Source organism: Lepidochelys olivacea (assembly GCF_965140295.1).
Source record: "Lepidochelys olivacea isolate rLepOli2 genome assembly, chromosome: 7".
Taxonomy (NCBI): Eukaryota; Metazoa; Chordata; order Testudines; family Cheloniidae; genus Lepidochelys; species Lepidochelys olivacea.
In genome coordinates this window covers 121,282,854-121,294,108 of record NC_140417.1, presented here as the reverse complement: position 1 = coordinate 121,294,108, position 11,255 = coordinate 121,282,854, and the positions used below count along the sequence as shown (strand labels likewise).

At 41.3% G+C, this 11,255-nt stretch overlaps 1 protein-coding gene across 6 annotated transcripts in view; it reads right to left on the bottom strand.

Moving 5' to 3' along the window:
• Positions 1–492: 492 nt before the first annotated feature.
• The window catches only part of SH3PXD2A (SH3 and PX domains 2A), a 383,399-nt gene continuing 372,636 nt past the window's right edge, over positions 493–11,255 (bottom strand). For all 6 annotated transcript variants that reach the window (XM_084634157.1, XM_084634156.1, XM_084634159.1 and 3 more), the window contains 4 exons: positions 10,117–10,451; positions 8,849–8,898; positions 5,097–5,216; positions 493–4,944 (listed from right to left, as the gene is read on the bottom strand). In XM_084634157.1, coding sequence (XP_084490283.1) covers positions 3,052–4,944; positions 5,097–5,216; positions 8,849–8,898; positions 10,117–10,451 — 2,398 coding nt within the window. In that variant the 3' untranslated portion in view covers positions 493–3,051. The remainder of the gene's footprint in view (positions 4,945–5,096; positions 5,217–8,848; positions 8,899–10,116; positions 10,452–11,255) is intronic.

The following is an 11,255-nucleotide window of genomic DNA, read 5'->3' as shown; positions in this document are numbered from 1 at the left end:
GAGCCTGTAAGTACCACCAGGTCACAGCGGGGTTTGATCACCTCAGTAATTCCACAACCTCATTCAGGGCCCAGGCTCGAGGAGGTGTTCAAAGCTATCCTGCCACCCACACAGAAAGGGGAAAATTAGGGTTAATGAAATCAATCCAGTCCCAGTGCAGGCTCCAATGGCCCCACCAGAGGTCTCCTCCCACTCAGAGATTCTTTGCATCTGTGGCCTTTCCTTTGTTGGATACAATCTGAATATTCCTAAATTGCTCTCTAATCAGAAATGTGTCTCTTTCTCTTGGCAAGAACTCAAGTCATGCTGTTCTGTATTTTGAGAGTTCAGTGGCTCAATGCAGAAGTATTGGGAGCTGTGTTTTTTGTCTCCTCAGGAGATGACAGCATGAAAGTGCTGTCAAAACAAAATTTTAGCATATTTTTAAATAATTATAAATTAATTTTAATAAATACATGCTTTTTTAAAAAATGAACAATTATATACTGCACCTTTAAATAATGCACTTAGTTTGCTGTGTTGACTTCCATTTTGGATTTTTTATTGTTAAAGTGCATTAATTCAAAATAATGAACCACTTCCGCATCATTATTGTTAAAGTAAATCAAAATAACATTACACAAGTCACTAAGTCACTACTGTTAGTACTGCAATCTAGCAGATAACTATGTATTGCTCTATTTAATACTGTCCAGCAGAAGAATAGAATACTTCTATTATAATCTCACAACAGCTCCAGCAGTCTTTAATGACTGCTACCATATTAGTACAACTAAAAATGGACAGAAGCATGAGAGATGGGACTGCAGCGCCTCAGACAGACATCCAGTAAGATGTGGTTAACTGGGTATATACATATATATAGTAAAACGTAAGGTAGAGAGAGGACTCTACACATTTTGATCTGGGCTGTAGTGTAGATACACCTCCCCGTCACAACTTACGTTGGATCTGAGAACATCCGCCCCCACCATTACTCGTGGACATAACTGTTTCAACAGAACTCCATTCACAGACTTTGATTGCAACGTAATGGTTTTTCAGCTAGCAAATGGGCGTCAGTCATGTCAACTGTAGGCCTCTTTCCCTCGAAGTTTTCGTGGTGATTAGTTAAAAAACCCCAAATCACAAAAAAATAAAGACGAGAACAACTTTTAAATTGTGTATTTTTTTTTTTTTTGGCAGAGAAAACACTCCCTATAACACACTCAATACTGTGCTATTTTAGGCCTCACATCAGGTTGGGTTCCAGCTAACTAAATCATCAGACCCTTTATCTTCCCAATGCCAAATGATAATTGGCATGAAGTTTGGCTGGAAAATAAAAGGGCTTTTATCAATATGTGTAATACACCAGCAGTGAAATAATTGACTTTTCCCCTTTAAAACAGGACACAAAAATGCTGCCTCTTATTTAAAGAAACTGGATATTGATCGTCACTTAAATGCTTAACGAGCCCATTAAACTGCTAAAAGCAAGACTTTCTCAAGTACAGTATGGATTTATAGTGGCTGATGCTTACAGTACAATAGCTGGCTACCTCAGGAACATGTCTGTAATCCATGCCCTTTCCAAATGGTTGTATATTCCCCGCCCCACCACCCATGTGTCACGTTTTAAAGCATTACAGTTTTAAATAACATGAAGGAAAAGTGGGGGGAGGAGGGGGAGAGGCAGCTTTTTGGTTAGTCACATTGTAGCCCTAATTGCTTTGTTATTAGATCTCTCTCTGAGCTTGAAAATCCCATGTGTTCTTTGCAGTACAAATGTACTTTTTGGATTCAAGTGGGAATCCAATCACAAAATTGACTCCTACTTTAGTTTTCACTTAAAGGAAAAAAAAAAAAAAGGCTTTTTTGGTAAACCAATGCACAGGTAAAAAAAAAATACCCAGAATGCACAGGAAAGACACAAAAACAACTCCCCAAAATATACAAATTAAAATTGTGCAGACTGAATTCAATGGCTTCTCCACCGCTCCCTTTGTAAACACTGATGCTGCAACAGGTTATGGCTGTTTCTAACTTACAGCTTTGTGGGTCCTGTGAATGTGCTCCCAATTTGTATCGGACAGTGAAAACAGGAGTAACACATTTGATTGCTTTTCTTCTTTGAGGCCGCAGGGGTATTTTGAATATTTAAAAATTGTGACAATTTGGAAAAACCCAGCTCAGGAAAGAGAATCAACCTGGATCTCCTGACAGGAGTCGCCACACTGAACTAAACAAGGAGTATTTAAAGTAATCATTGTTCACAAAATTGTGTCCATAGGTTTGTTTTTGTGGTGTGTTTGCAAGCACCTGGTAGCCCTACAGGCCATAAGAACACCTGGAGTCTCAGCTCAAGAGCCCAGAGAGAGAACAAAAGGCAGCAAAAAAAACCCAAAAACAAACACAAAAAAACCCCAATGCCTCCTGAATGTAATTTCTGAGGTTTAGTAATAATGACAAACCGCGGTTGAAGTCAGAGACCAAATCTCTCCACGATGAAAAGGCTCCAACGCTGAAACTGACTGTTGAGAAGAGTGAAAAATCTGAGCTTCTAGAAAGGGCTGGGGTTCTCCTCTGTATTTTAGAATCAAATTCCAACTCACTTTGCACACTTAAAAGTTGTGAAAACACATTCAAAACTTCTGGATATTCCATGTGGAGATGAGAGGAAGCAGAGATTCTAAAATGTTTAAGTTTGGCACTAAACTCCCCCCAACGATTTCCTCAAGTGGATGCATCAGTTTGTATCTCTCGCAAAGGCACACATTTGGTTTCCTACCATTAGCAACAGGAAACATGAGATATCATACCCTGTTACACACAGATTAACAACAGCTTCCCAAAAAGGGGCATTTGACTAAGCTGTATCTTCTTTTTCTTTGCTTAAATTCCTTCAGGCCATGTTAATCCCATAAAGCTCTGAAAACACAGCATAGCTTAATCAGTCAGTCCCTTTGCACAAACTAGAGCACGGGAAAAAAATTTTGTGGGTGTAGCATTTTTTTTCAGATGTACACAGCAGGAACAGTATAAATTAGGGAATTTAAAGATATTGCAACATTAATTTTTTTTCTCCAAATAATTTGAGGGCACCCAGCCTTTAAATGGTTTCCCACCATCCATGATCTGACAGTACCACCAACCATTTGGGTTTCTTTCCAGAACCTCCATGCAGACACCTTCCTGAAACCCTGCCGTCTCCTCATCCCCCTCATAGTCTGCAATGGAAACATAGATATCCTTGAGGTTGTTGTGGATGAACTGGGATTTTTCAAGGGGCTTTGGCCGGACGGTGGACACTGGGATTCCATTGCGCTGAGTGGATAGATTGCAGGTTGTCTCCAATCCCTCTATGCCTGATTGATCAGCCTGCTTTGCCTTCGAGTCACCGGGCTGTGATCGCGCACTGCTGAAAGAGGAATTCCGGCGGACAGCCCTTAGGTGGTCTGTAGTAGTTAAGGATTCGTTCCTGCGCAGGGAGCATGATAGGTTATTATCCTTTGGGGGTGGGGAAACGAATACAGACTGTGGCCTCACTGCTAACTGTCTCACTCCATTCCTCATTTTCACCGCCCCTGAAGTTTTGGAAAAGCCACCAGGGGGCTTGCTTGGAATGGGGGGCATTGCTCTTTTGCTCTGGTTGATGGTGTTCAAAGCCTGAACTCTTTTCTCTATTTTCTCCAAACTATTTGACTTGCTTTCATTTCTTCTGTTCCTGGCCAGCGAGATGTCGGTCTCTGAGGCTTCTCGTCGTTGGTTATCGGCAAGTACCAGGTAGTGGGAAGGAGCCCACCCTTCCATATCTCCATACTTCATGTACCACCATCCGCTGGCTTGCTTTTCCAACACTTCCACTTCCACTCCTGCTGGGAAGCAGAGTTCAGAATCCTGAACCTTTTGGTAAGAGTCAGTGGTTACATACAAACATTTTGTCTCATTCTCTTGCTCTGTCTTGGCTGAATGGTTAGAGCAGAAAATGGCATGGGAAGGAGATGTAATGAGATCTGTGGAGCTTCTTCTAAGGGAGTCATCTTGGATCTCAGGAGCTATTTGTGGAGGGCTTTCAGACTCTTCACTTCTCGAACCTTGAAGTCCACCCCTGAGCTGCCCAGTTGGCCTCAGCTGACGCCTTAAAGTGCTGATATCCATTTTTTCTTGGCTCTGAGAATCTGCCTTATTGAGGAAGGGTTTAGGTCTAACCATTGGCTTTGCTTTAGTTGAGGGGCTCTGTCCAGGCTCCTTCTTCGCACTTGTTCTTTGCATGCTACGTAAGCCAACGTCTGAGGCTGATCTGGGTTTTACCTCGTCACTTCTGGAATAGTGACATTTTCCAAGATCAGGCTGAATGCTTTTGTCAGATTTGAGCTTCAGGAGCGATGATTTGGGAGAACTGGAGCATGGAGAGTTTCTTCGGATTAGAGAGAGAGAGGAGCTTTTTTGGGAATCCGAATCTCCGCTAGATTCTTTACATGACGAAACGTCATCCACATAAGGTCTGAATCCCTCATTTTCATAGATGATCTCTTCTTCACGAGCAACATCCTCTGAAGACTCGCCAACTCTGAACTTTGCCCTCTGCAGGGATGAGACAGGGGACGGCTTGAGTGGCTGAAACAGACGTTTTTCCAAGGAACTATCATCTCCATGGCTCTCATTCACCTCAGACTCTGCATCAAAGCCAAAGGCAGGCACATCATACTCTGGTTCTTCATATCTGAGCTTTTGTGGGGAGTCCTGGACTTCTCCTGATGAAACAGTCCCAGGAGCAGTTCCTTCTTCCACGTCTTTTGGTTTACTGGGAGGTGCTGGGGGAGGGACCTTGGGTCGGGTTAGAGTACTGGTTCTTCTGTTTAAATTGGGCTTCTTCCTTTTATCAATGTAAGATGCTGGAGCCCACCCTTCTTTCTCTCCAATCTGTACATACCACCAGCCACCAGAGTTCTTATCAATAACCTAGAAGACGATGATGATGAACACTGCCATTAGTTTGGAGAGTTAACGGGTTAGGATTTTTTTTTTCTTTCAAGCCATCATCTAACTTTGTACAATGCTCTACCATTGCAAAGCATTATTATTTTGTACGGTTGCACTGTTTAGGCTCTCACCTCTGCCTTTTGTCCTCCACGAAAGCTTATTCCGTCAGAAATACAAGACTGGAATTCTGCAATAGTGTAATATTCCACTTCCACTGATGGAGGCTCAGGTGGTTTAGGCAACTGGAAGCCCTGTGGCAACAAAAGAAAGTCTTGTTTAGAGAGCAGCTAGCAAGAAGAGGCTGGATGTGTCAGCATGGACAGTGATTTGCCATTTTTCAGTGCGGCTGAACAAGTGGCATTCCTTACTCCTAATTTACCTCCTAGTGATAAGCACCAGGCTTTCTATAACAAAAGGTTTGCAGTGTTGTTGTAGCCGTGTTGGTCCCAGGATATTAAAGTGACAAGGCGGGTGAGATAATCTCTTATTGGACTGACTTCTGTTTGAGAGAGAGAGAGACAAGCTTCCGACCTTACACACAGAGCTTTTCTTGAGCTCTTTCTTCCGAAGAAGAGCTCTCTGTAAGCTCAGAAGCTTCTTTCTCACCAACAGAAGTTGGTCCAATAAGAGATATCACCTCACCCACCTATGGCTTCAGAGGACATACATATGGAAAATTTTGTGCAACAACAGGCCCAAGATGGAACCTGTTTCCCAGATATCAAGAATTAAGTGATCCAGATTAACTAGAGCTGCATGTAAAAATCTAAAAGCTGATAATTGCTATTTATTAATTGGAATTAAAAAGGAAAAAACAAACATACATATCTGTGTCTTTCACCATAAAACCTGAGCACCTCCCACAAGTATCCCTTGACTGAACTGGATCACAATTTATGGATTTACTCAGCTAAAATGCCAATGGCAGTTGGATGGATGTCAGGACGGGGGCCCTAGCTCCCTATTTCTTTATGTAACGGAGAACAAGCAATTTTGTTCAAACCCCGATGTCATCATTAACCAACCCTAAAACCATAGACAATCTTACTAGGTTCCTCTCATATTTTAGATTTAAAAAGAGAAACTAGGAAAGATTCCGTTCTTCTAAGCATCTATATATCTGCACCGTCCATGATTAGCGTAACACTCTATTGAATGACATGACTCATTATTAAATAAGCAAAAAAGAGTCCTGATGGAAAAAACCAGAAGGGATCCTTGGTTCTTTAAGGACAAAATCTGCTCCTTGCATTAAAAATGTGACTTACACACACAGGTCTGAATTGTGACAGATAGTTAAGATGACAACTGAGATAGTTGCAGCAAGATTCTGAGCCAGGAAACTGAAGAAAGGAAGCAAAATACTGTACCTTAACGTACTACTCCATTGATTTCTAAACCACCCTCATAGTAAGAAACATGCATCATTTTAACATAACTGCCGGAGGCATTTTGGCCGACGTATTAACCTTGCCTAGCAATGTTTCAATTCTGCATTTCAGCACTGTACACGTTAAAATATAGCATAGGATGCAGTATAACAACATGCCTTCAGATTTTAGAATGGTTTGAATTTAAACTGAGCTAATTGGAAACAGCAAACATACTTGATGCTTCACATGTGTTTTGTTAACATGGAGTTAATTACAGCATTCCTGCCAAAATAAAAACTAATTGAAATAATTAGTGCAAAGGAAACAAAAGTCAGGAGGAAAACAGCGTAAATATTAACCATACTGAGCTCTCAGTTAATAAAATGTTCAGAAGAGAAGTTTGAGATCAACACACAGGATAAAAGAATTGGAAGAGCTGAATGCTGCACATTACAGAGTGAATCCAAATTCACACTGCTCCTGCTCCGAGCAGGAGAGACTCCGCTACAAACAAAAGTATTTGATTGATGTAACTTCTGTCTAATGGGGTTACTAGGTCTTCCTCATATTTAGGAGACAGTTCGGCTTTTCATACGTCTGCCCTGAGTTCTGCAAGTCCAGACAGCAGGACAACTAATTTTAATAATTCCCATTTCCCTAGCACCTGTCCTCCCACAAGATACCAAACAGACTTAAAGATTAAACAGATGCCGCAGCATTAAAATGTAGCCACCTTGGAGTGGGCAGCAGTTTCTAGCTGCTATAGGCATGCTGCGCACCACTGCAGGAAAGGTGGAAGGGACAATTTTGGCTAAAATGTAATTGGGAAAGTCTTTACTCTTTTGAAAGAGCTGTGGGCGCTTTAGCGTCCAGGTTCAGCAGACAGGACATTAAGGTTTTACTCCTCCCCAGAACTCAATTTATCTACTTTGGAATTATAAAAGGGCAGAGTCAAGACTATGGGTTGCGGGAAGACTAAGCATTTCAGTAACGCTCAGGTCACCAGCCCCTCTGTGACGGGGAAAAGCTCAGAGAATCAAGGGTTTATTATCGGTCCTCGTCGTCATGAGGGACATTACACTGATATGACATAGCAACTAAAGATGGTCCAAAACTTTGCATCCAAACCCCTTTTACATTTAGGCCAATTAGATTCAAAATGTTCCAATCCGAGATTGCTTTCTACAATTTTTTGTTCATGATAAGATGAAAAACAAAAAGAGGCCTATATTCTAGTTTTGGTGTGTCCAAAATCTCATGAGATTTCATTCTGAGTTGGTAGAAATCTCATAAGAACAGCTCTCAAATTTGCACATTTTTCAAAAGAACAGTTCTTGAGACTCGGGTGCTTTGAACCCTATCTGGGTGCTCTTATTAGGGTCTGAACACAGGGTCCTTCATGCAAGCTCATCTCGGCATAAAGATGAACAAAAAAAGAGGAACATAACAATTCAGTTCTTTTGTTCCATTGGGAAATGCCAGTCCTGGTAGCTTGCTAAAAGCCCACTTCACTGGTGTAAGAGGACAAGCCATTCTCTAGTAAGGTACCTATCTAAATCACAGCCATTGGGGAAAAATAAATAAAATCTATAAATACTATTTATGCTCTTGTATTTGGAGCCATTCAGTGTTGGTACTTATGCCCTTTTTTAAAAGGAAGGATTCAAACAGGGCAAGTTTACACAATGCACTCAATATTCTGTGCATGGTTCTGAAATATGCCACAATCCCAGGAAGATGTAGTTGGCTAGTGAAAATGTGATGGCTGTTACTTAAAAACTTTGTTCCCAATTGAACTACATGGCCCCACCACTGTAGTATGTGAGCACAGTTACAATTACCATTCTATAGCTCGAGTATCATCCCTTCAAAGGTTGATCCTATTATACTTATTAATGTTTAATAATTAATGGTCCAATTGGTCCCAGTAGGAGTTATGGGAACAAAGCACCACACAAAGTTGGGCGTTCAACTTTGTATATAAAACACTAAAAGGGCAGTTTTATTCCAAATGAAGAACATTTTTCCATGGTAACTTTTCCCATGGAAAAATGTTCCCATACAAAGCCCAATATGACTGAATTTATATTAAAAAGTTGTTCCTGGGTGCAAAATTGCCCCAAAACAAAAACAGAGATCATGACATTTTTCATAAACAAGGCTTCTCCCACCCCATCCAGTTTCACACCTCCCTAATTGGAGTTATTTTAAGTGATAGCTGCTCTTTAATATTTAAAAATAAAGACAGAAAAAAAATCACACAACCAAGAATAGCGCTTATATGTGAAGCAAGATTTTTTCAAAACATGCACTGACTCAGAAAAATGTCCTCAATGAATGTTGAGCAAATTCCAGAATGTGTATTTTATTCTCTATTATATGCCGTGTGTTTAAAAAAAAAAAACAATCTCTTCAGAAGCCCTGTGTGGGGGGAGAGGGGGTTCCTCTAAAGCTGTGTGTCTAGATGACCGTCGCAATATTTAAGAATAAAAAAAAAAAAAAACACAAACCAGACTGGATTCTCTCCGAGGTGGAGGCCTAGTTCTTAGATTTGGAGAGCCTATGGGGGAAAAAAAGTTTAAAAAGTTAATTTTATTTAGCTGTGTAAGTTGTGCTAAGCAAAAGCTTTCTGAAGCTGCCAACTGTCCTAGATAGCTAAATTAGTAATTGCTGTTAGAACGTTCCATTATTTGCAGTGATCAAAGTATTTCTAAGAGTGAGTATAGAAAAGTATAAGGGACCACTGGAGATTACTGAGGTAACCTTAGCAAGTTTTCAAAGGCCACTACTGTACAATCTTTAAACAACACTGGGCTGTATTCTGTGCTGAAATAACTCCATGGACTTCACTGGACTTGGGCCAGCAGAGAAATTGTCCTTGTATCTAGCTTTTCCATAGTAAAAAGAATCGTTAGAACAGTAACATTAACGCTGCAGTTTTAGTCACAACGTATCAAAGCTCTTTGCAACGGTTGGGCAGTATCATTAGCCCCATCTCACAGAAGCAGCAGCCAAGGCACAACTGTTACGGTGACCTGCCCCAAGAGAACAGTAAGCAAATGAAGGAGTGGGGAACAGAAGCCAGGTGTCCCAACTTCTAGTCATCTGCTCTGGTCACCAGAGTGCTGTTTTAATAGTTATTATTTGGGGTCTCACTTTAGAACCTACTCTGAGGAAACCAGTGGACTTGTCCTAGAAAACAATTTTGAAGTTCACACAAGTTACTGTACCAAGCATAGTCCAGAGGTCGGGGAGATGAAACTGTACTGACGCTGGAGAATGAACACTTCTTGGAACCACCACAAAACTACAAACACGAGTCCTGATCCTACAACGGAATCCCTGTGAGCGGATTCCTTGCGCTCGCACACAACCTTGCTGACGTACTCCTCACACTGCACATTAATCCTCGTACCGTTCTGTACTTGCAGCTTTATCACTAGCCCAGTGATACTTGTGCGTTCTGTGGACCATGCATTATCTTATGCTCTTTTATCTCCTATCACTAGGAAGGCAAATAAATTATTCCCTTATAGGACCAACATGAGCGAGCTTCCTGGCTGACAAAGTAACAGATGCTTGTAGACACAGTGCAGTAAAGAGGGCAGCCCTTGCTTCAGGGAACATGCTCTATACTGAACTTATTCTCTACAGACTCAGGGCAAGGCTACTCCAGTGTGGCCCCTTCAGCAAGTAACACGCCACAGGCCCCCACACAAAGATAAATCAGGAATTCTTATGAAAATGATGGCAGTCCAGCTATACATTCTGGTCTTACTTATTTGAGCTCTTTGTGGTGCGATCCTCGCTACAGCAGGGGATCCCTGAGCCAGTTTTGAAGCCTGCTTGTCTGAGGTCATCATGGCATTGCCATTAGAGTCATTGCACAGGATCGGCAAGCTAATTTCTTTCTTTGTTATGTGGGATTCCACCATTTCGTTTTCTGCTTGGGTTTCTTTGTCGCTGGATGGTTTCTTGTTCAGCAGGTTACTGATCTCCATGATGTTGCCTATAATTTCCACTGGCCCAGTTAAGTTCTTTTTCCTAGATGGAAGATCATCTTTAGCCTTCTTCAGGTATGATGCTGGGGCCCAGCCTTCTTTACCTAGATGCCTGCGTATATTAAAAGAAAATATTGTTACCACACAGACCAGCCTTTGCAGTCCTTCCAGATACAACGACTAAGACAAAAAATGACTTAGACGATATCTTAGAACCAGATGTTGGATTTTGTGTTATGCTTTTGGTGTCTCAGCTCATCCACTTTCTATAATTAGTCACCTCACAGTCTACTCAGCTAGCAAGGAACAGTGAACTATTTTAACAGAAGAGTTACCCGTTGCTTCAAGGAGAAGTGGTCTCTCCAGATCAGAGAGACGCTTACTCCCGAGGCATAAGGGAAAATTCAGCAGTAGGTTGGCTGCAGGCAGCTTTTACACGGAATGGGATAAAAAGAGACTGTTTTGAGCATGGAAGTGCTGAATAGCCACCATGTTAATGAACAGATCGTATACACAGAATTCTCTTTTCTTCCAAATTGCATCTCTCATGCCCATAATGCAAAGGACAAGTTATCACAATTAAAGGTGACATTCACCCCAAAGCAGAGGCCCTTCATCAACCTTGTGCATTCCCTCTGTATTGGGGTATGTTTCACTCCCATTTTCTTTATACCCCTGATCCTCTGTGAAGCATTTTACAGAATGCCTCCTATCTCCAGTAGGTGTGAACTGTGCCCGCCTTCATGCCATTGTAAAGATGGAGCAACTACTTGATTAGAAAAAAATTCAGGCTCAAAACTGGAGTAAAATTTTTTTTAAAAATAATAAGTCTGAGACTATTTGAAGGATGATTTGGAAAAAAAAAAATTGAATGTCGACCAAATACAAAATATGCTCACACCTTTCCAGGCTGAAG